The 24,304-nt window shown below is 42.2% G+C and overlaps 2 protein-coding genes across 2 annotated transcripts; both read left to right on the plus strand.

The window, feature by feature from the left end:
* The first annotated feature begins 1,611 nt into the window (after window positions 1–1,611).
* LOC106549521 (uncharacterized) lies at window positions 1,612–6,550 on the plus strand. The gene is made up of 3 exons (XM_087708342.1): window positions 1,612–1,689; window positions 3,009–3,135; window positions 3,825–6,550. Exons 1-3 carry the CDS (start codon window positions 1,615–1,617, stop codon window positions 6,449–6,451), a joined length of 2,829 nt encoding a protein of 942 aa, XP_087564468.1. The 5' UTR covers window positions 1,612–1,614; the 3' UTR covers window positions 6,452–6,550.
* A 5,663-nt stretch (window positions 6,551–12,213) lies between these two features.
* On the plus strand, window positions 12,214–19,176 carry LOC106549522 (uncharacterized). The gene is made up of 4 exons (XM_087708355.1): window positions 12,214–12,288; window positions 13,849–13,975; window positions 14,172–16,453; window positions 16,534–19,176. The coding sequence occupies exons 1-4, from the start codon at window positions 12,214–12,216 to the stop codon at window positions 16,627–16,629; spliced, it is 2,580 nt and encodes an 859-aa protein (XP_087564481.1). The 3' UTR covers window positions 16,630–19,176.
* The last annotated feature ends 5,128 nt before the right edge of the window (window positions 19,177–24,304 follow it).

The following is a 24,304-nucleotide window of genomic DNA, read 5'->3' on the forward strand; positions in this document are numbered from 1 at the left end:
CGGGGCTACGAGGAAAGTGGATCGTTTCCTGCGCGCATCTCTTGGAAGGAGGATCAGAGCCGCCTTTCCGCGAGGGCGCCAGGTAAGAAGCTCCCTCCTTCCCTTTTCGCACGTGGTAATCGTGGAGGAAAACACTTGGCTGGGGTCGCTCCGGGGAGGGGGATCCACGTGCGTGGCCGGCGGCGATCGCGGATCTTTTACTGCGAGCATCTCTTGGGGGCGGGCGAGGAAGGGAGCCACCTTTTTCCTATCGAGTTCCAGATAAGACGCTCCTTCCTTCCTTCCATCTCACTTGGGGAACTGCTTGGACAAGTGACCCTTAATAGAAGTTTCTGAGGCGCTATTAAGATCCCACTTTTTCCTTGGGGAGATTATTATTTTCCTGGCCCTTCCTGATCGTTTCCCGTCACTTGCTTTTCTATGCTTTGTTTTAGATCCTGTAGGCCTGGAATTCAATGGTTGGGAAACAGGCGGGCAGAAAAGGGGGTGGTCCCTCCCAGGAGCTGTTGTTTCGGGGAGTTGCTCTGGACGAGCCGCCTCCGGAGAGAGCATCGGGTAAAGGCTCCTTGTGATGCCCTTTAATCTCTTTGCCCTCGTTTCTTTCATCCCTGAGTTCGTGTTCATTGTTCAATTTAACTGCGTTTTTAGTCTTGTGTGCTTTTAAAAAGGTATCGCCTTTCCTTCGGGCCACATTATGAGGTGTGGTCTCCCAGAATTTCCCATGTGTGTTGAAGTCCACATATCTTACAGCGCCCAAAACTGAGCAACCTTGCTGTAGGCTAGCTGTGGGGAACTGGGGCCTTTTAGGACTGGTGGACTTCAACTCCCAGAATTCCTGAGCCAGGTGTGTCAGGTGTTCTGGGAGTTGAAGTCCAAGAGCCATAAAAGGACTATATTCTTTCATTTTTACAGTAGGCTATTCCAAACGGCATATCCCAGCTGTGAAAAAGTGTTTCTGTCCTCTTCCCTGATTATCTTATAAGGGAAGGTGGACATTATAGAAACAGAATAACAGAGTTGGAAGGGACTTTGGAGGTCTTCTAGTCCAACCCCCTGTTTGAGGAGGAGTATTTTATACCATTTGAGACAATTGGCTATCCAGTCTTTTCTTAATAGCCTCCAGTGAAGGAGCATCTTAGTCAGGATTCTGGTGATCAGGATTCTTACATTGAAATGGCTGAAATAAAGACCTATATCCCATATCTGGGAAAGGTGATAGAGAATTTGAAAGTGAATAGGACTGAGTCTCTTTGTTGGTGCCTGGGGAGGCCTTTTATTCCTGATTAACAACTCAGCACAACTCCCTGTATATGGGAGGAGATCTGCTTGAGGCATCCAGAGTCCACCTCTGTGGTTCTTTAATGCATACATTCATGGTCGAGAGAGCTGCCTCTGAATCCAATCCTTGGTTCTTCCTCACCTTTCCGTTTTCCCCTCACCCAGGGTGAGCTTCTATGTATTGCTGTGGCTGCAAGGGACTCACATAAAGGGGTTCCCTAGTTAGCCTAGAAATGGACTAAAATCAGCCTCTGCACTGTATGCTCAAGAAAATCCTTAGGATGCTTGTTAGCAAATTATTCCTTTGCTGTTTTTTCCCCACTTTTAGACACTCTCATGGCCTCATCTTCATCTCCAGGAACCTCAGTTCTTTATAATGCAGGATTAACAGCGGTTGAACTTCCAATGCAGGTAGGAGGAGCCTCCCCTCCCCAGATGTGCCAATCTCCCAATAACAGAATAACAAAATTGGAAGGGATCTTAGAGATCCTCTAGTCCATCCCCTTGTTTCAAGCAGGCGATCCTACAACATTTCAGACATGTCCAGTCTCCCCTTAAAAACCTCCTGTCCACAACTTCTGAAGGCAAACTGTTCCATTAGTTAATTGTTCTCACTGTCAGGAAGTTTCTCCTTAATTCCAGGTTGCTTTTCTCCATGATTAGTTTCCATCCACTGTTTTTTCTCCTGCCTTCTTGTGCTTTGTGGCAGCACCTTAAATATTGAAACACAGCTGTCATGACTCCACTAATCCTTATTTTCTCTAGACTAGCCATATCCAGTTCCTGCAATCGTTTTATATGTTGTAGTCCTCAGGACTTGAATTATTAGTTGTTCTTCTCTGCACTTTTTCTAAAATCTTAATATCTTTTTTGTAATGCCACCAAAACCCAATGAGTATCCCAGGTGTGGCCTTACTGAGATTTTATGAAATGATACTAATACTAAGCCCAAGGTGAAAAGTAAAGTCCAAGATTTACTTTTGCACAGAAATTAAACGCTGAACCCCATTTTCCTTGATTTGGCATGATTCATCCTCTCACCACAGTGGGTAAAATCAACAGAGTATTGGATTTAGCCAACATATCCAAGGTCAAGCCCATCAATGGACAAAAAAAGGAATATGGGGTTGCTGCTCCTGTGGAATCAGCTAAACCAATAAAACATTAACTAGATGAATCTCTAGCCAGAGACACTTTATTTTGAGAAAAGTTCTCCAGAGGCGATGTTCTCTCAAGAAACTGCACAGTAGCTGTCCAGATGAAGTTGAAGATACTGACACAGATTTGTAGACTTTTATATAAATATAAATATATTTAACCTACCAATTTACAGCAATTTTTGTAATCATCCAGAGAAGGAAGAACAGAAGATAGTCAGGAACATCATGAGATAAATCTAGAACATTATGAAGAAGACACAGAAGGGAAAAAGGAAGGGAAAAAGGGAAACGCCCCCTTTATACTTACAGCAACCAATCATAGGTTAGATAGATTGCATCATGCATGAGTCAGCACTCTCTAACTAATCAATCGCAATTGTGTTGGGGCCTATTGTAGAGTTTACTGTTCCAGCTACTAAATTCAATATCCTAACAGGCTCCTTTGCCCAACTTGGAAACTCTGCAGTTTGCTCATTAAGATGAAGATTCGCATGTAATTAATTCATTGATGTGTTCATTGTTAGGAATGTTCATGGAATATGTTGTATTTTTTCCCTCGCCCTGTGTCAGGATTTGGTATCATATGAGGATGTCGCTGTGTTTTTCTCCATGGAGGAGTGGGCCCTGCTGGATTCTAAGCAAAAAGCCTTATACCAAGAGGTCATGCTGGAAATCAAGAGGAACATGGCCTCCTTAGGTAAGGGATTCTCTTAAGATATTTACATTTAGTACCAAAGATCAAATCTTATATCAACTTAATGTGGGATTCGTTGTCTCATTTGGAAATAAGCAATCAGCAGCCAAAACCTCCAAGAGAAAACACTGGTAATTTTCTTCCTTACTTTGCAAAGACCCCACACACTCAGGTACCGTTGACACACCCTAAATCATCAATACTTTTGCCTTATATTTTCTAGTACTATTGCAAATTTATCTTACACCTCTTCTTCACTTGCTTTGTAATAATGGTGTCACAACCTGATTACATCTCCCACGACTCTAATTCTATCTCCCCCTGCCCTTATTTACACATTTCCTTTTGTGGTCCTAGTTCCTATAAGTTGTCTCTAGAGTATCTATCATATCAGTAAATTCTGGTTATGGCTGATTTCTAGCATAGAAGTTTCTACATACAATTCTCAAGCTTCAGCCTAGCTCATTAGATTAAAAACATATTCAATGTAGCTTCATCACAGGCCAAAATGTGTCCTAACAATTCTGTAAAAATAATACAACTCTTGTTTCCAACATTAATAGCAAGCATAGCATCCTGTTTTGAACAAATGGGAGTTTGGAAGAATACTGATAATGTTCAAATACAGCAGTGGTGCTTTATCTCTTTTGCACCTAAGTTTCTATTAACTTGTCCTTTTCTGTTGCAAGCAGGTGACGGATGGGAGATGGAGGATTCTGGTCAAGAGGCAGCAGCACCTTTGCCAAAAGACAAAAAGGATGTTACAGAAAAGATGTATGGAAAGCAAAGTTGTGAGGAAAACCTGTTAACGGTTAAGCTGGAGAATTGCTCTAGTTTATCTTGTCCAGATACCAATGTCTTATTGGACACAGATAATTGCCATGAAAAAGAAATGTGTCCAAGGTGTGGGAAACTACTTCAAGATAGATCGGAATTATGTGACTGTTGTGAAAGCTCTGCTGGAGAGAAACAAGATGAAAGCAGGCAACACTCTGGAAGGACCCTTCCGCCTCCTTTACATGAAAGAACACAAGGAGGAGGGGAAATGTACAAATGTACGGAGTGTGCAGAAAGCTTCAGTACAAGCCGCTCTCTTGCACTGCATAAAAAGATTCACAAAGCAGAGGAGCCACACAAATGTCTGGATTGTGGAAGGACCTTCAGGCAGAAACATCATCTCAATTCGCATAAGAGGGTCCACGAAGAGAGGAAGCAGCATCAATGCATTACCGGGGGAAAGACCTTCGGAAACAGCACCTCCTTTACTTCCCACCAAAACGTCCACAGAGGAGAGAAATTACATCAACTCAGGGAGGGTAGAATAAGGTTTACTCAGAGCAATGAACTGAATTGCCGGGGAAAAAATCCCACTGAGAAGAAATCATGTAAATGCCTGGAATGTGGGAAGAGCTTCCGCTCTGCAAGTAACCTCACTTACCACAATAGGATCCATGCACGGGAAAAGCCGTATCATTGCACTGTGTGCGGAAAGAGCTTTGCACAAAAAGGCAACCTCAATTTGCATAAGAGGATCCACATCGGAGAGAAGCCGTATAAATGCACAGAATGTGGGAAAGGCTTCAAAGCCCCCGGTGCTCTTACTTGTCATAATAGGATTCACACAGGAAAGAAGCCCTTTCAATGCCTGCAGTGTGGAATGTGTTTTGTCCGTTCTGATAGCTTGCATGTCCACGAACAGACCCACACGGGGGAGAAAACATACAAATGCCTGGAATGTGGAAAAAGCTTTGATTATTCCAGCCACTTAACTTCTCATAGAAGAATCCACAGTGGAGAGAAACCGTATCAATGCACTGAGTGTGGGAAACGCTTCAATAATCAAAAGATTCTTACTGTCCATAAAAGAATCCACACAGGTGAAAAGCCTTACAAGTGCGCCGAGTGCAACAAATGCTTCACTGGTTTGGGGGCTCTCTCTTATCACAAAAGGCTCCACACTGGGGAGAAACCATATGAATGCCACACTTGTGGAAAGAACTTTAGTAGAAAATATAGCTATATCATACATACCAGGACCCACACTGGAGAGAAACCATACAAATGCATGGAGTGTGGAAAGTGTTTTGCACGGTCTGATAGCTTGCTTGCCCATGAATGGACCCACATAGGGGAGAAACCATACAAATGCATGGAGTGTGGAAAGAGCTTCAGTGATTCCAGCAACTTAATTTCCCATAGGAGAATCCATAGTGGAGAGAAACCATATCAATGCGCTGAGTGTGGGAAGCGCTTCAAAAATCAACAGAATCTTACTGTCCATAAAAGGATCCACACAGGTGAAAAGACTTATAAGTGCATCGAATGTGGCAAATGCTTCACTGATTTGGGGACTCTCTTTCGCCACAAACGGCTCCACACTGGGGAGAAACCATATGAATGCCATACGTGTGGAAAGAGCTTCAATACAAAAAATACCTATATTGTACATAGCAAGACCCACACAGGGGAGAAACCATACAAATGCATGGAGTGTGGAAAAAGCTTCTGTAATTCCAGCCACTTAACTTCCCATAGAAGAATCCACACTGGAGAGAAACCATATCAATGCACTGAGTGTGGGAAGCGCTTCAGTCAAACAGGTTCCCTTATTCTCCATAAAATGACCCACACAGGTGAAAAGCCTTATAAGTGTACCGAATGTGGCAAATGCTTTAGTCGACAGTGGAATCTCTCTGTTCACAAAAGACTCCACACTGGGGAGAAACCATATGAATGTCACACATGTGCAAAGAGTTTCAATACAAAAAATGGCTATATCCTACATAGCAGGACCCACACTGGGGAGAAACCATATCAGTGCCAAGAGTGTGGAAAACTCTTCAGTGATTCTGGACAACTGACGATTCATAAAAGGATTCACACAGGGGAGAAACCCTATAAGTGCATGGAGTGTGGCATGAGTTTCAGAAGAATTGGTTACCTTTGTAGCCACAAGAGAATCCACACGGGGGAGAAACCATATACATGTCATGAGTGCGGAAAGTGTTATAGAGAGAGTGGCAAGCTTACCTCCCACATGAGGATCCACACAGGGGAGAAACCCTATAAATGCCTGGAGTGTGGAAAGTGTTATAGAGAGAGTGGCAACCTTACCTCCCACATGAGGATTCACTCAGGGGAGAAACCCTATAAATGCCTGGAGTGTGGAAAATGTTATAGACAGAGTGGTCACCTTACCTCCCACATGAGGATCCACACAGGAGAGAAGCCGTTTAAATGTATCGACTGTGGAAAGAGTTTCAGAAATTGCTGGAATCTTAAGCTCCATAAAAGAATCCACACGGGAGAAGCCGTATGAGTGTTTGGAGTGTGGTAAGAAATCCAGAACCTGGAATGACTTTAGTCACCATAAGAAAACACACAGTATGAAAAGACAACGCTAATTGGTTAGTATTGATTCTCAAAATTTCCTTCATGTCCATAGAAGTGTCCCAGGAGAATCTGTAGAGATGCATGGAGAAAGTGATGGAGGAGAATGAACTAAAGAACCAACATGAGACTCCAGAGTTTTGTCAAAAGTAATAATCTGAGGGATTGCGCTGTGTTTGCACCACCTAACATTGAGTGTGTTTAACTGATTTCTAGTCTGAGATACGATATTGATTGTGCTTGATTTTTATTAATGGTGTAGTTTATACAGTAGTTAAAGGCTTAGCATGCCCATCTCAGATATAGACTCTTTGGTCGGTAAATTGGACAATTTAGGGAATTGGACAATTTAGGGAAGCTTTAGAAAAAACAGATGGCATTTGAGTTGCAACCACAATTAAGCCCAGGTTTTCCATGGCTAAGCAAGACAGTTGTTAAGTGAGTTTTGTGCCAATTTACAACTTGTCTTGCCACAGTAGTTAAATAAGTAACATGTTTGCTAAGTAGATGTAGTTTCCCCATTGACTTTGCTTAAGGAAAAGTTTCAAACGGTGATTACATGACTTCACCTATCAAAATTACAGGCCAGTTCCAAAGTGCCTAACTTTTGATCACATGACACAGGGATGCTGCAATGGTTGTTTGAAAAAATTTATAAATCTTTTTTTTCAGTGCTGTGGTAAGTTCGAACGCTCACTGAACAAATGATTGTAAGTTGACGACTAATTGTAAAGCAGCAATTGATTATTTTGTAAGGTCCCAAAATGTACTTGAGTCACCTGAATGCCAAAGAGTGAGACCCAAAAAGAGCTTGGAAAAAGTAACAGCTTTTATTTGTATAAAGAAGAGCTGGGTAGACCATTCCGTTGCATACAGACAAAGAGCATGCAGTGAAAGGCCACACTTTGGGAAAAGTATGGTGTCCTTTTATACCTTCATAGATAGCAATAGCAATAGCAGTTAGACTTATATACCGCTTCATAGGGCTTTCAGCCCTCTCTAAGCGGTTTACAGAGTCAGCATATCGCCCCCTACAATCTGGGTCCTCATTTTACCCACCTCGGAAGGATGGAAGGCTGAGTCAACCCTGAGCCAGTGAGATTTGAACTGCTGAACTGCTGAACTAGCAGTCAGCTGAAGTGGCCTGCAGTACTGCACTCTACCCACTGCGCCACCTCGGCTCTTCAGATATCAGCTTAGTTAGTACCCAATTCTGGCCTCCTAGCCCATCCCTTCCTTGGAGCCCTGCATTGTCCATGGAGCAAGGAAGAGAGGGCCTTGGTGCTTAGCAACACAGGTATTATTCCAACGTAACCTTGCAAAGCCATGACATATCCCACTTCTTGAGATATGCACCAGGCATCGAGTTGTACAAAAAAACAAGATAACAGAAGTTGGATCACTGGTAAAAAGCAAATAGCAAAGGCAATTCCAGTCCTTAGCAAAGAATTCTTAGAAAAGCAAAACTGATTCTACTATTATGTTCCACTAATTTTACCTTTTGTTGTTGTTGCTGCTGCTGTTGTCGTTATTATTATTCCCTTCAATTTATTATTAAGGCAGAATCATGCATGTTAAGAATGTGTTGATTAACTGGCAGTTTTGGGGAGAACAGCATAAATGCTTCAGCTTGCTAAACCAGAACCCCAAATGTACAATGGGAGAAGGCAAAAGGGCTAAAGAGGAGAGGCTCGGAGAAGAAGTATGCTGCAAATAGGAAAGATATCACGGAAAGATGAAGCTACATTTACAAAAGTGTTGAGGTTTCTCTGTGCACACATTAGAATAGATTAATAAATAAATAGCTTGGCTGAGTCTGTTACATATTCCAGTATGTAGGCAGGTTAAGATGTTAGTTAAAAGAGGCAGGAATTACTGTAAAGGGAGATGGAAAAATTCCTCCTGATTCTGACTTGTAAACTGTGACAAATGTGTAAAACCCTCCAGTGGACGTTGGTGGGGTACAAAGGCTTTGAGGGAGATTTCCTTGTGTTACTTTTTCTGCACAATAAACTTTTTGTTTACAATCTCCCAACTCAATGTGTTCAATTAGAGGCATGGGCACATCTGGTAAGGCAGCTGGAGCAGGAAAGATAAGAAAAACCAAAAGTGCCTTTTGAGTCCATAAGGATCTCCTTACTTCTTTCAAGCAGATGGCAAGAGCAATTCTTGAGGAGGAAATGGGGAATACGCCAGGAACCTTCTCTCTGCAAACTTCAAGCATGCTCTGTTAGGCTTGGAGCTGTACAAGTAGGACGCAAATATCTTCTCTAGGTATTCCTCCACTTACGACCGCAAATGAGCCCCCAACTTTCATTGTTAAGTGAGATGTTTGAAAAAGTGAATTTTGTGACTTTTCTTGCCTTCATTGTTAAGCGAATCCCTGCAGTTGTTGAATTAGTAATACGGTTGTTGAGTGAATCTGGTTTTTCCCATTGATTTTGCTGGGTCGCAAGAGCTGATCAGTTGACCCTGGACCTTACAACGGTCATACATGCGATTCAGTTCCCAAGTCCCTGAATTTTGATCACGTGACCATGAGGATGCTGCAACGGTCGTTAAGTGTGAAAAAGGGTCATAAGTTAATTTTTTTCAGTGCTGTTGAAACTTCAAACGGTCACTATATGAACCGCTGTAAGGCGAGGACTATCTGAACTGTGTAATAGCACTTTTTCTTACGTAGTTCATAGATGTTTAAATGGAGGGATTACATCTTTCTAGCTCAGGCCTTTTTAGTTAGATATTAAATATTTCCTAGCTGAGAGATTTTCTTCTCAGAGTGGAATGGTTGATGGGATTCTCTTATGGAGCATTAAGGGGTCTTTTGACTGCATTTAGTGGGGATAATATCAAAAGAAAGCAGTTTTTGTTGTCCCCCCCCCCTTGTATCTTTATTCTCTTTTGGGGAAAGACATTGTGGATTGAACAATGATTGTCTATTGCGTCTCAAAGTTGTATTGCTCTCAGACACATCCCTTCAACACTTCCAACACAGGTTGTATAAAATTAGAACCTACCCCTCTCCTAGAAGAGTGAAATATTTTAGAAACATTAAAAAGGCAGAATATTATATTTTCCTGGATGAGAAAAGGAGAAACATGTTTTAAAGACAAAGTAGCTCCCTGCCTCCCCTTCAGTTCCAGGGCGATGGGATTAAGACAGGGCCCTGGGAACATGATGGGATTATGTTCTACTCATCTCACCACATGGCACCTGGGAAGATTACATCATCCAGCAAGTCTCAAACAAGCTTAGGACTAAGGCAATCTACAGGAGTTGCCCCTGCATGGCCCCATGGGAGTCTAACAACCAATCAGAATACAAGCTCAAATTCAAGGGCCCAGAAAGGGCATAAAAGTTGGGCACTCTCAGCATCTCTACCCATTTTTCATCAAGATCTCCAGGGCCTGTGATCCTGTCCACCATGAAACCACCTTTCCAAGCAACTTCCTTGAATCCAATGTCTTTTCCCCCACTTGGAACTGAACCCAGATGGACATTTCTTCCAACACATGAATCACTGCAGTTGTTAACAGTAACCCGGTTCTTAAACAAATCTGGCTACCCGTTGTCAGAAGCTCCATATGACCCTGAGACATGGCAACCGTCATAAATATGAGTCAGTGGTCAAGCAGCTGAATTTGTCTCACATGACCATGGGGATTCTGCACCAGTCTTTCACGAGAGTGACAGACATAAGTCACCTTTTCCAGGGCTGTTGCAGCTTGGAAGGGCCAGTAAACAAACGGTCGTTAAGTCGAGGACTACTTGTCATGCAGTCATTATTTGTCATGGCATAATCATGAATGTTGGTCATTGTAGGAGATGTGTTTTCAGTTGAGGACTGCCCTGTTAGGATCAGTGAATAAGGCAGCCTCCTTTTCCTGCCTACTCCAGTTTTCTTCCAAAAGGGCGATTCCCTTCTATCTTAGCTGCTCCCTTCCCTTTCCTTCTCCCATCCCTGGGGGTGGTTCCTTCCCTCTCTCCTCTGTTTCTTCTATTGTCTGGGGCAAAGAAGCAATGGACTCGCTGCCCATCCCATCCCGGGGGGGGGGGAGTGGCAATAATAATTCCCCGCCCTTTAGAGAATGGGAGGAGCTGGACGGAGAGGGGAGGAGCTATAAGCGCTTCCACGAGCGTGGCCGGGAAGGAAGGGGGCTTAGCCGGCGGGGCTGCGAGGAAAGCGGATCTTTTCCTGCGTGCATCTCTTGGAACGAGGAACAGAGCCGCCTTTCCGTGAGGGCGCTAGGTAAAAAGCTCCCTCCCTCCTTGCTCCCTCCCTTCCCTTTTCGCACGTGGCAATCGTGGAGGAAAACACTTGGCTGGGGTCGCTCCGGGGAGGGGGATCCACGTGCGTGGCCGACGGCGATCGCGGATCTTTTACTGCGAGCATCTCTTGGGGGCGGGCGAGGAAGAGAGCCGCCTTTTTCCTATCAAGCGCCAGGTAAGAAGCTCGCTTTCCCCTTCCTTCCTTTTCCCTCCTGGGGAATTGCTTGGACAGGTGACCCTTAAATGAAGCATCTGGGGCGCTGCTGAGATCCCACTTCATCCTTGGGGAGATTATTATTATTATTTTCCTGGCCCTTCCTGATCGTTTCACTTCCTTTCTCTGCTCTGTTTCATATCCGGGAGGCTTGGAGTTCAATGGCTGCGAAGCCGGCGGGGAGAAAAGCGGGTGGTCCCTCCCAGGAGCTGTTGTTTCGGGGAGTTGCTCTGGACGAGCCTCCTCCGGAGAGAGCATCGGGTAAAGGCTCCTTGTGATGCCCTTTAATTTCTTTGCCCTCGTTTCTTTCATCCCTGAATTCGTTGTCATTGTTCAATTTAAGTGCGTTCTTAGTCTTGTGTGTATTTAAAAAAGGTATCGTCTTTACTTCGGGCAACTTTATGATGTGTGGACTTCAACTCCCAGAATCCCTGAGCCAGCTGTGTCAGGTACTCTGGGAGTTGAAGTCCAACAGCCATTAAAGGTCTATACTCTTTCATTTTTACAGTAGGCTATTCCAAACGGCATGTCCCAGCTGTGAAAAAGTGTTTCTGTCCTCTTCCCTGATTACTTATAAGGGAAGGTGGACATTATAGAAACATAGAATAACAGAGTTGGAAGGGACTTTGAAGGTCTTCTAGTCCAACCTCCAGCTTGAGGAGATTTATACCATTTGAGACAATTGGCTATCCAGTCTTTTCTTAACAGCCTCCAGTGAGGGAGCATCTTAGTCAGGATTCTGATGATCAAGATTCTTACCTTGAAATGGCTGAAATAAAGTCCTATATCCTGTATCTCGGAAAGGTGATAGAGAATTTGAAAATGAATAGGACTGAGTCTTTGTTGGTGCCAGGCCAGGCCTTTTATTCTTGATTAACAACTCAGCACAACTCCCTGGATATGGGAGGGGATCTGCTTGAGGCATCCAGAGTCCACCTCTGTGGTTCTTTAATACATATATTCATGGCCAAATGAGCTGCCTCTGAATCCAATCCTTGGTTCTTCCTCACCTTTCCGTTTTCCCCTCACCCAGGGTGAGCTTCTGTGTATTGTTGCAGTGGCTGCAAGGGACTCACATAAAGGGGTTCCCTAGTTAGCCTAGAAATGGGCTAAAATCAGCCTTCTGCACAGTAAGCTCAAGAAGATCCTTAGGATGTTTGCTAACAAATTATTCCTTTACCGTTTTTTTTTCACTTTTAGACACTCTCATGGCCTCGTCTTCATCTCCAGGAACCTCAGTTCTTTGTAATGGAGGATTAACAGCGGTTGAGCTTCCAATGCAGGTAGGAGGATTGTCTCCTGCCTCCCCAGATGTGCCACTCTCCCAATAACAGAATAACACAATTGGATGGGATCTTGCAGGTCTTCTAGTCCATCCCCTTGTTTCCAGCAGGAGACCAGTGATGGCTAACCTTTTCCCCATCATGTGCCAAAAGTTGCGGGAGCACAGGGGGGTTGTGCGTGGGTATGCCCACATCCATAATTCTATGTCTGTCCTCCCCCCCACTTTTGGCACATGATGGACCCATTTATCGCCTTCCTAGGGTCCAGTGCTCCCCCCTGGAGGCCCTCCTGTCGCTTTCCTGAAGCTTCCGGAGGGCTGAAAACGGCCTAAAATGAAGGCCGAAGTGAGCACACGCTTGAGCTGATAGGGCAACGCCTCGCATACCCTAACAAATGGCTCTGCATGCCACCTGTGGCATGCGTCCCATAGGTTCGCCATCACAGCCGATACCATTTCAGACGTGTGAGTGTCCAGTCTCTCCTTAAAAAACCTCCTGCCCACAACCTCTGAAGGGAAACCGTTCCATTAGTTACTTGTTCTCACTGTCAGGAAGTTTCTCCTTAATTCCGGGTTGCTTTTCTCCATGATTAGTTTCCATTCATCGTTTCGTGTCCTGCCTTCTGGTGCTTTAGCAATAGCAATAGCAGTAGACTTATATACCGCTTCATAGGCCTTCCAGGCCTCTCTAAGCGGTTTACAGAGAGTCAGCATATTGCCCCCAACAATCTGGGTCCTCATGTTTGAAAAATAAGTTGAGCCTCTCTTCCTTGTGGCAGCCTCTGAAATATCGAAACATTGACAATTATCTTAGTTACTCTTCTCTGCATTTTTCCCCAAAACCTGAACATAGGTTTGTAACGTGGTGACCAAAACTGAATGCAGTATTCCTGATGTGGCCTTACTAAGGTTTTATGAAATGATACTAATACTAAGCCCAAGGTGAAAAGTAAAGTCCAAGATTTACTTTTCCATAGAAATTAAATGTTGAACCCCACTTTCCTTCATTCGGCATGATTCATCCTCTCACTGCAGAGGGTAAATTAACCCAGTATTGGATTTGGCCAACATATCCAAGGTCAAGCCCTCTCTCTCTCTCTCTCTCTCTCTCTCTCTCTCTCTCTCTCTCTCTCTCTCTCTCTCTCTCTCTCTCTCTCTCTCTCTCTCTCTCTCTCTCTCTCTCTCTCTCTCTCTCTCTCTCTCTCTCTCTCTCTCTCTCTCTCTCTCTCTCTCTCTCTCTCTCTCTCTCTCTCTCTCTCTCTCTCTCTCTCTCTCTCTCTCTCTCTCTCTCTCTCTCTCTCTCTCTCTATACCTACCTACCTACTCTATTTCTCTATATATTTCTCTCCCTATCCCTTTACCTATCTGCCTACCCTCTCTACCTACCACCTAGTGTATTTCTCTTTCTTTCTCTCCCTCTCTATCCCTCTATCTATCTACCTACTTTTTAAAAAATTTGCCTCTTATAGTCCGAAAAATATGGTACATGTAACCCATGGTAGTGTTCACAGTTAGGAATGTTCATGGAATACGTTGTATTTTTGTCCTCTCCCTGTGTCAGGATTTGGTATCATTTGAGGATGTAGCTGTGGTTTTCTCCGTGGAAGAGTGGGCCCTGCTGAATTCTAAGCAAAAAGCTTTATACCAAGAGGTCATGCTGGAAAACAAGAGGAACATGGACTCCGTAGGTAAGGGATTCTCCTAAGATATTTACATTTAGTACCAAAGATCAAATCTTATATCAACTTAATAACAAGCATACCACAATGTTTTGGACAAATGGGTGTTTGGAAGAATATTGATAACTATTCAAATACAGCAATGGTGCTTGATCCCATTTACACCTAAGTTTGTTTTAACTTTTCTTTTTTCTGTTGCAAGCAGGTGACGGATGGGAGATGGAGGATTCTGGCCAAGAGGCAGCAGCACCTTTGCCAAAAGACAAAAAGAATGTTGCAGAAAAGATGTATGGAAAGCAAAGTTTTGAGGAAAATCTGTTAATGGTTGAGCAGGAGAATTTGTCTAGTTTCCCATGTGCAGATACCAATGTCTTATTGGACGCAGATGATTGGCAAGAAAAAGAAGTGTGTCCAAGGTGTGGGAAAATATTCAGAGATGAATTGGGATTATATGACTGTTGTAAAAGCCCTGCTGGAGAGAAACAAGACAAAGGCAGGCAACACTCCAAAAGGACTCTTCCTCCTCCTTTACACGTAGGAATACAAGGAGGAGGGGAAATGTACAAATGTACTGAATGTGCAGAAAGCTTCAGTACAAGCCATTCTCTTACATTGCATAAAAAGATTCACAAAACAGAGGATCCACACAAATGTCTGAATTGTGGAAGGACCTTCAGGCAGAAAAATCATCTTAGTTTACATAAGAGGGTCCACGAAGAGAGGAAGCAGCATCAATGCATCACCTGTGGAAAGACCTTCAGAAACAGCAACTCCCTTACATCCCACCAAAGTGTCCACAAAGAGGAGAAGTTGCATCAACTCAGGGAGAATAGGACACGGTTTACTCGGAGCAATGAAGCAAATTCCCGAAAAAAAAGTCCCACTGGGACTAATTCATGTAAATGCCTGGAATGTGGGAAGAACTTCCGCTCTGCAAGTGACCTCACTTACCATAGAAGGATCCACACAGCGGGAAAGCCGTATCATTGCACTCTGTGTGGAAAGAGCTTTGCACAAGAAGGCAATTTCAGTTTACATAAGAGGGTCCACACCGGAGAGAAGCCGTATAAATGCACAGTGTGTGGAAAATGCTTCAAAGCCCCCGGTGCCCTTACTTCTCATAAGAGGATTCACACAGGGGAGAAACCCTATGAATGCTTGGAGTGTGGAAAAAGCTTCAACAGACGTGATACGTTAACTAAACATAATAGGATGCATAAAGGGGAGAAACCTTATAAATGCCTGCACTCTGGAAAGAGCTTCAATCAAAAAGGTCATCTTAAGTCACATGAGAGGATTCACTTGGAAGAAAAACCATTTCAATGCACGGAGTGTGGAAAGAGCTTCAATCGCTCTTCACACCTTACTGCCCATAACAGAATCCACACGGGGGAGAAACCATACAAATGCCTGGAATGTGGAAAGAGCTTCAGTTATTCCAACCACTTAACTTCTCATAGAAGAATCCACAGTGGAAAAAAACCGTATCAATGCACGGAGTGTGGGAAGCGCTTCACTCATCAACAGAGTTTTACTGTCCATAAAAGGATCCACACAGGTGAAAAGCCTTGTAAGTGTACCGAATGTGGCAAATGCTTCACTGATTTTGGGGCGCTCTCTCGTCATAAAAACGTCCACACTGGGGAGAAACCCTATGAATGCCACACTTGTGGAAAGAGCTTCAATAGAAAAGATGGCTATATCAAACATAGCAGGACCCACACTGGGGAGAAGCCCTTTCAATGCCTGCAGTGTGGAAAGTGTTTTGCCCGTTCTGATATGTTGCATGCCCACAAAAAGACCCACACCGGGGTGAAACCATATAAATGCCTGGAATGTGGAAAGAGCTTCAGCCATTCCAGCTACTTAATGATACATAGAAGAATCCACAGTGGAGATAAACCATATCAATGCACTGAGTGTGGAAAGCACTTCAATAATCCACGTAGTCTTACTGTCCATAAAATGCTCCACACAGGTGAAAAGCCTTATAAGTGCACCGAATGTGACAAATGCTTCTCTAATTTGGGTTCTCTCTCTCACCACAAAAGGATCCACACTGGGGAAAAACCATATGAATGCCACACGTGTGGAAAGAGTTTCAATACAAAAAATGGCTATATCCTACATAGCAGGACCCACACTGGGGAGAAACCATATCAGTGCCAAGAGTGTGGAAAACACTTCATTGACTCTAGAGAACTGACGAACCATAAAAGGATTCACACAGGGGAGAAACCCTATAAGTGCATGGAATGTGGCATGAGTTTCAGACGACGTGATTGTCTTTATATCCACAAGAGGATCCACACTGGAGAGAAACCATATACATGTTATGAGTGCGGAAAAAGCTTTAATCAAAATTATTCACTCAGGATCCATAGAAGGCTTCACTCTGGAGAGAAACCCTATAAATGCCTGGAATGTGGAAAATGTTATAATCAGAATGGCAGTTTTACCTCCCACATGAGGATCCACAGGAGAGAAGCCATTTAAATGCAACGACGGTGGAAAGAGTTTCAGAGAAGGAAGGAATCTTAAGCGCCATAAAAGAATCCACACGGGAGAAATCGTATCAGTGTCTGGAGTGTGGAAAGAAATTCAGAAGCGGGAATGACTTTAGTCGCCATAAGAAGACCCACAGCAGGAAAAGCCGATACTAATTGGTTCATATTGATTCTCAAAATGTGCTTCATGTCCACAGCAGTGTCCCAGGAGAATCTGTAGAAATGCATGGAATATGGGAAGAGCTTCCAAAGCAGCAGAAAAGTCTTGTTCCATTAAAAAGAAGAGTTGCCTTTTATAACTAGGAATTAACTTTTGGATATTAGATCTTTGTGTTAGAGTAAATAAGATAACAAAGAATAAGAATAGAATAGAAATAGCATAGAATATAGAAATAGGAAGGGAAGGGAACGGAAGGGAATAAGATTAGAAACAATAAGAATAAAAATAAGAATAGAATTGAATAAAAATGGAATAGAATAGAATAAAAAATGGGAATGGGATAGGAAGGGAATGCAAAGGGAAGGGAAGGGAAGGGAAATGGGAAGGGAATGGAATTCTCTCATTGGCCAAGTGTGATTGCATATACCAGGAATTTGTCTCTGGTGAATAAGCTCTCAGTGTATATAACATACAACTGATCAACTTTTGTCCATGCAAACATCAAAGGTAGCTAGGGATTTGGAAACTAACACATCCTATGGAGATTCTCAGTCATCCAGGTTGCGGTTGTCCTAAAGGTGCTTTTATCAAAAGGCAACTGGACTTTTTTTCCTTGAAGAAATTTCCCTTCTCATCCAAGAAGTTTCTTCAGTTCTGTTTCTCCTTGAATGAGAAGTGAAATGTTTTCAAGGAAAAACAAAGTCCAGTTGACTTTTGAAAAAAAAAACTACCTTTTGGGAGAACACCTTCAGATATCATTAGGGTGCAGAATACTTGTTTAGATATCATATAGGGAAGGTTGTGAAATATTTTAAGAGCAAACATTGCAATCTTAAGTGGTGAGCTCCAGACCTGGTGGTGTTGACCACCCATATTTTTTTTGTGTCGGAAGGAATCAAGCAATGGATCTACTACACCCATGTGGAGAAAGTCACACCAGATCAAATAGAAATAGGATCTTCAGTGAGCACTTCACTGGGAGAAAGTGACGGAAGAGAATGAAATATTGAACGAATACGAGACTCCAGAGTTTTGTCAAAAGTAATAACTGGAGGGATGGCTCTGTGTTTGCACCACCTAACATTGGTTGTGTGATTTCTGAGATAAGATATTGATTGTAGTTGATTTCTATTAATGTCATAACTTATACAGTAGTTAAAGGCTTATCATATACATCTCAGATATACTTTTTTTTTGAGTCTGTAAATTGGAGAAATTAGGGAACTAGCTTTAGAAAATACATGGTCCTTGACATATGGTCACAATTAAGCCCAACATTTCCATGGCTAAGCAAGACAGTGATTAAATGAGTTTTGTTCTAGTTTCTACTTATTTTGCCACAGTGGTTCAGTTAGTAACATGGTTGTTAAGTGAATCTGATTTCCCCATTGACTTTGATTATTGGAATGTTTCAAATGGTGATCACATTACCCTGGGACACTCCAAATATCAAAAACACAGGCCAGTTGCCAAGTGTCCAAATTTTGCTCACATGACACGGAGATGCTTCAAAGGTCGGGTGAAGAAATCCATAAATCATTTTTTTTCCAGAGCCATTGTAACTTCAAACGGTCATTGAAGAAATGATTGTAAGTTGAGGACTAATTGTAAAGCAGCAGTTGATTATTTGTTATTAAGGCAGAATCATAAATGTTAAGAATGTATTTCCGTCTAACTGACAATTGCCAATTCATTGAAACCCACCTTGGAAAACATAGGAAAAGAATTTCTTAACCTCAAAATCGGTCAGGACCTACTCTAGGGGTCTCCAAAGCTGGCAATTTGAAGACTTGTGGACTTCAACTCCCAGAATTCCTCTGGCATACGTGTTACCATGCCTGCTGGGGAATTCTGGGAGTTGAAATCCAAAGGTTTTAAAGTTGCCAGATTTGGAGACCCTTGGCCTAGAGATGGAATTATGGTCTGTGGTTGTTTCTATTGCCTTCCTACTGTAAAGTCTTTCGACATCCAGCACACTGGAAATGGAGATAAATTATGGTCCATATTTCCTTGCTCTTACAAGCATTTTGAGACTCAAATCGTAAAAGGTGCAAGGTTCCCCATGCCTGTCTAAATAGAAGGATCCATGGAGATTCAATTAAGAGGTAAATTTAGAATAAATGTATGAATGCCTCAGTTTGCTAATAGTCCCAAATGTACTATGGGACAAGGGCAAAAGGCACAAATAGGAGAGATTTGAAGACCTCAAGAAAGAAGTGTGCTGGAAATAGGAAGTATCATGGAAACCTATGCTATATCATTGCCGAAGCGACATTTACAAAAGTGTTGATGTTTCTCTCTGCATACATTAGGCTAGATTTAAATAGCTTGGCTGAGCATTATATTACATAGATGCAGGCAGGCTAAGATGTTAGTGTAAAAGAGGCAGGAAGTGCTCTAAAGGCAGATGAGAAAATTCCTTCTGACTCTGACTTGTTAACTGTATGGCAAATTCTATGTAAAACCCTCCAGTGGACGTTGGGGTACCAAGGCTGTGAGAGAGATTTCCTTGTGTTACTTTTTCTATACAATAAAGTTGTTGCTTACAATCTCCACCTCAATGTGTTCAATTGGAGGCATGGGCACATCGCATAAGGCAGCTGGAGCAGGAAAGGTAAGGAAAAACCAAAAGTGCCTTTTGAGTCCAGAAGGATCTCCTTCCTTCTTTCAACCAGATGGCAAGAGAAATTCTTGAGGAGGAAATGGGGAATAAGCCAGGAACTTTCTCTCTGCAGACTTCAAACATACTCTGATAGGCTTGGAGCTGTTTAACTAAGATATCTTCGGCAGGTAATCCTCCACATATGACCACAAGTGAGCCCGAAACTCTTGTTGTTAAGAGAGATGTTTGAAAAAGTGGATTTTGCTCCATTTTGTGACTTTTCTTGCCTCTGTTGTTAAGCGAATCCCTGCAGTTGTTGAATTAGTAACGGTTGTTGAGTGAATCTGGTTTTTCCCATTGATTTTGCTGGGTCGCAAGAGCTGATCACGTGACCCCTGGACCCTACAATGGTCATACATGCGATTCAGTTCCCAAGTCTCTGAATTTTGATCACGTGACCATGGGATGCTGCAATGTTCGTTAAGTGTGAAAAAGGGTCGTAAATTACTTTTTTTCAGTGCTGTTGAAACTTCAAACGGTCGCTATATGAACCGTTGTAAGGCGAGGACTATCTGAACTGTGTAATAGCACTTTCTCTTATGTAGTTCATAGACGTTTAAATGGAGGGATTACATCTTTGTAGCTCAGGACTTTTTAGTTAGATATGAAAATTTTCCTTGCTTAGAGGGTTTCTTCCTATTCAGAACGGAATGATTGATGGGATTCTCTTATGAAGCATTAAGGGGTCTTTTGACTCTGCATTTAGTGGGGATAATATCAAAAGAAAGCAGTTTTTGTTGTTTCCAAGCAACTTCCTTGAATCCAGTGTCTTTTTCCCCAGTTGGAACAGAACCCAAATGGACATTTCTTCCAACACATGAATCACTGCAGTTGTTAACAAGTAACACGGTTCTTAAACAAATCTGGCTTCCCCATTGTCAGAAGCTCCATATGACCCTGAGACATGGCAACCATCATAAATATGAGTCAGTGGTCAAGCAGCTGAATTCATCTCACATGACCATGGGGATTCTGCAACAGTCTTTAGTGCGAGTGATAGACATAAGCCATGTTTTCCAGGGCCGTTGCAGCTTTGAAAGGCCACTAAACGAATGGTCATTAAGTCAAGGACTACTTCTAAGGCAGCCATTATTTGTTATGGCACAATCATGAATGTTGGTCATTGTAGGAGATATGATGTCAGTTGAGGACTGCCTTGTTAGGATCAGTGAATAAGGCAGCCTCCTTTTCCTGCCTACTCCAGTTTTCTTCCAAAAGGGCGATTCCCTTCTATCTTAGCTGTTCCCTACCCTTTCCTTCTCCCATCCCTGGGCGTCGTTCCCTCCCTCTCTCCCCTGTTTCTTCTATTGTCTGGGGAAAAGAAGCAATGGACTCGCTGCCCAGCTGCCCATCCCATCCCGGGGGCGGGGGAGCGGCAGCAATGGGAACCCCCAGTCAGCGGCGTTCCCCGCCCTTTAGAGAATGGGAGGAGCTGGACGGAGAGGGGAGGAGCTATAAGCGTTTACACGTGCGTGGCCGGGAACGAAGGGAGCTTAGCCCGCGGGGCTGTGAAGAAAGCAGGTGTTTTCTTGCGCGCATCTCTTGGAACGAGGAACAGAGACGCCTTTCCGTGAGGGCGCCAGGTAAGAAGCTCCCACCCTCCGTCCCTCCCTTCCCTTTTCGCAGGTGGCAATCAGAACATCAGGTCCATCTCCTTTTGATGCCTTTTAATCTCTGTTCCCTCTTTTAATCCCTGAATTTGTTTTCATTGTTCAATTTAATTGCGTTTTTAAAGTCTTGTGTGCATTTAAAAAAGTATCGCCTTTGCTTCGGGCCATGTTATGATGTGTGGATTTCAGCTCCCAGAATTTCCCAGGTGTGTTGAAGTCCACATATCTTACAACTCCTAAAATGGAGAACAGTTGTAGGCCAGGCCTGTGGAACTGCGGCCCTTTTAGGACTGGTGGACTTCAACTCCCAGAATTCCTGAGCCAGCTATGCCAGGTATTCTGGGAGTTGAACTCCAACAGCCATTAAAGGGCTATACTTTTTCACTTTTACAGTAGGCTATTCCAAAAGGCATGCCCCAGCTGTAAAAAAGTGTTTCTTTCATCTTCCCTGATTATCTGATGAGGGAAGATGAACATTATAGAAAGGAGGAGTATTTTATACTATTTGAGGCAATTGGCTATCCAGTCCCTTCTTTTAAAAAAAAAAATTATTTGGTTTTAAACAAGGACAAACAAACATCAAAGTAAAAAAAAACCATCTTCCATTACAAATTGTAGAAAGTGTGTCAGTTGGTTACAGTATTTCCATGCATCTCTTCCATAGTCACCACCTGCTTTTCATATCAAATCACATATTTTAAATTCACCTATATTCATGTATATTGCAATTATTATATCTCAACCTTAATTTGACTATAATTGTTTTTACATCCTTTTATATATAATATTCAAAATCTACAATAGGGTTATATGATAACATTCCATTAAATCATCCTAAATCATCCAATCACAATACATCTTTATAACATATCCTATATAAAACTTTTAAACCTCCTCTCATAATCTCCATGTGTTGTTTATATAAAATTTCATATTATCAAGCTAATATATCTATATGTATTGTTATCATTATTAATCATTATTTAACTAGCTACTGTCGCTTCATTTTATACATACTACTAGTAAACTAAATTTAGTTTAATTTTTTATTATACATTTTCATTGCATCAACCTGTATCTTTTCAGTAATAGTACGGTCTTATATCTCTTGCCATTTGTAGCATTAATGTTCTAGTTACTTTCTTAATAAATCTTATATAAACTTCTCTTGGCAACATGTTATTCCTTTCGTATCTCATAAAAGCTTGAAACCCAACATCTGTTCTTTCCATCAGCTTATCTTTGGTTATCCCTAGTGCTTCTGTCAAGATTTCTATCTTTATCTCCGTCAATTTTTCTCTCTTTTCTTTTGTGCTTTGAAGTCTGGGGTAGAGTTCCAATCCATCTATCTCCCCTTTCCATATTCTGCTCTTGCCATTACCAACCACACTCACTTTGTTGTCAGTATCCACAGTTTTCTTATCTCTGCTCATTTTTTTCTTCCATCTTTGGAACTCTGTCCTCCACTTTCTTCATTTGGTAAACATCTTCAGTTTCTCCATCAGATTTTTCTGTTTTGTATTCCATATTCTCCAATCTCTTTTCAATTCTCTCTGTCACAACTAATAGATTTTGAATTTCAAACACAATCATTTGCAATGTTACAGTTTCCTTTTTTCTGCTGAGCCATTCTTTTAAGTTTGCAGACACTGCCAATATAGGGTTCAAGGCTATTTTAATAAACTTCAAACAGGTTCATTTATTATCTTTCAAGTCAAAATGTTGTCTTCCCTCCAATAGCTAGTGATAGAACTTCCAAAAGACACCTGTATAAACAACTTGTGCTCTTCCTACTATCACTGTCAGTAAACAAACTGAAAGAACCTTGAATCTCAAGTGATCAAAGAGAAAGAAGAAAAAATAATGTATCCAGCTTCCAGCCTCTAAATGGCAGTGTAACTGCTTTTCCTCCTGTTGTTACAACCCTCTTTATAATCATTCTTATTATCTTTATATTCCAAGCTTAAGAAAAAAACCTTAAACAGAGACAAAAAACAATCCAATCAATCAAATCAAGCATTATAAAAAAGGAGAATTTTAATCCATAGGTATAAGCAAAAGTGCAAAAAGAAGAAGAAAGAATTAATCCATTCAGTTTAAAAATAGGGAGCCCCTCCAAAAGTTCCATCCGTGAAAAAAAAAGAAAAGTTCAACTAAAGTTGTCACGTAACCACGTAGTCATAATGAAACTAGAGCTCCTTGCATGAAGCCTGTCGCTCAGAGAAGGGAAGCAAGAGAGTTATTTGCTTCTATGCAAAGTCATAAGGTGTTTTCATTAAGGTAATAATTGTATAACCAATCAGAAATAGATATTTCTGCTTTCTACAAGGTATAAAGATATGTGTTTTCCTTCAGAACACTGTTCAGATATTCATATGGCTACCTTTGCTAACCTATTTCTGAACCTTTCTTTGGCTGCCAAATAAAAACTATTTCTCCCAGATCCTGGAAAGTCCAAGTCCTGTTATTTTCTGCAACAGTTTTGCTAAATATACTGAGCGCTAGGGCTAGAGAATCTGAAAGAGAATTGGACTGAGTCTGTTTGTTGGTGCCAGGCCAGGCTTTTTATTCCTGATTAACAACTCAGCACAACTCCCTGGATATGGGAGGGGATCTGCTTGAGGCATTCAGAGTTTACCTCAGTGGTTCTTTAATGCATAAAGTCATGGCCCAGAGTGCTGCCTCTGAATCCAATCCTTGGTCCTTCCACACCTTTCCGTTTTCCCCTCACCCAGGGTGAGCTTCTATGTATTGTTGTTGTGGTTGTAACAGACTCACATAAAGGGGTTCCCTAGTTAGCCTAGAAATAGGCTAAAATCAGCCTTCTGCACTGTATGCTCAAGAAGATATTTAGGATGTTTGCTAACAAATAATTCCTTTGCTGTTTTTTTTTTCATTTCTAGACACTCTCATGGCCTCGTCTTCATCTCCCGGAACCTCAGGTCTTTGTAATGGAGGATTAACAGCAGTTGAACTTCCAATGAAGGTAGGAGGATTCTCTCCTCCCCTCCCCAGATGTTCCAATCTTCCAATAACAGAATAACACAATTGGAAGGGGTCTTGGAGATCTTCTAGTCCAACCCTGTGTTTCAAGCAGGAGACCCTATACCATTTCAGACAAGTGGGTGTCCAGTCTCTCCTTGAAAACCTCCTGCCCACAATTTTTGAAAGCAATCTGTTTCATTAGTTAATGGATCTTACTGTCAGGAAGTTTCTCCTTACTTACAGGTTGCCTTTCTCCATGATTACCGTATTTTTCAGAGTATAAGATGCACTAAAATTTTTAGAGGCAAATAAAAAAAAGGTTTTTGCACTTTGTTTTTTGTCAAAAAAAGGTCATGCATAGCTTTTAGGAGGCTCCTGGAGTCTGCCCCCCCTCAAAACGGCCTGGTTTTTGCT

This window comes from Thamnophis sirtalis, unplaced genomic scaffold (assembly GCF_051295495.1).
Source record: "Thamnophis sirtalis isolate CommonGarterSnake01/CBP01778 unplaced genomic scaffold, rThaSir2_p1.2 scaffold_3, whole genome shotgun sequence".
Lineage (NCBI taxonomy): Eukaryota > Metazoa > Chordata > Lepidosauria > Squamata > Natricidae > Thamnophis > Thamnophis sirtalis.

Bases quoted from the DNA above. Each gene is read 5' to 3' on its own strand.
- LOC106549521 (XM_087708342.1), top strand. From the start codon at position 1,615: ATGGCCTCATCTTCATCTCCAGGAACCTCAGTTCTTTATAATGCAGGA. The intron at 1,690-3,008 runs GTAGGAGGAGCC...GCCCTGTGTCAG, and splicing joins CGGTTGAACTTCCAATGCAG to GATTTGGTATCATATGAGGA. The intron at 3,136-3,824 runs GTAAGGGATTCT...TGTTGCAAGCAG, and splicing joins GAGGAACATGGCCTCCTTAG to GTGACGGATGGGAGATGGAG.
- LOC106549522 (XM_087708355.1), top strand. From the start codon at position 12,214: ATGGCCTCGTCTTCATCTCCAGGAACCTCAGTTCTTTGTAATGGAGGA. The intron at 12,289-13,848 runs GTAGGAGGATTG...TCCCTGTGTCAG, and splicing joins CGGTTGAGCTTCCAATGCAG to GATTTGGTATCATTTGAGGA. The intron at 16,454-16,533 runs GCCATTTAAATG...TCCACACGGGAG, and splicing joins TGAGGATCCACAGGAGAGAA to AAATCGTATCAGTGTCTGGA.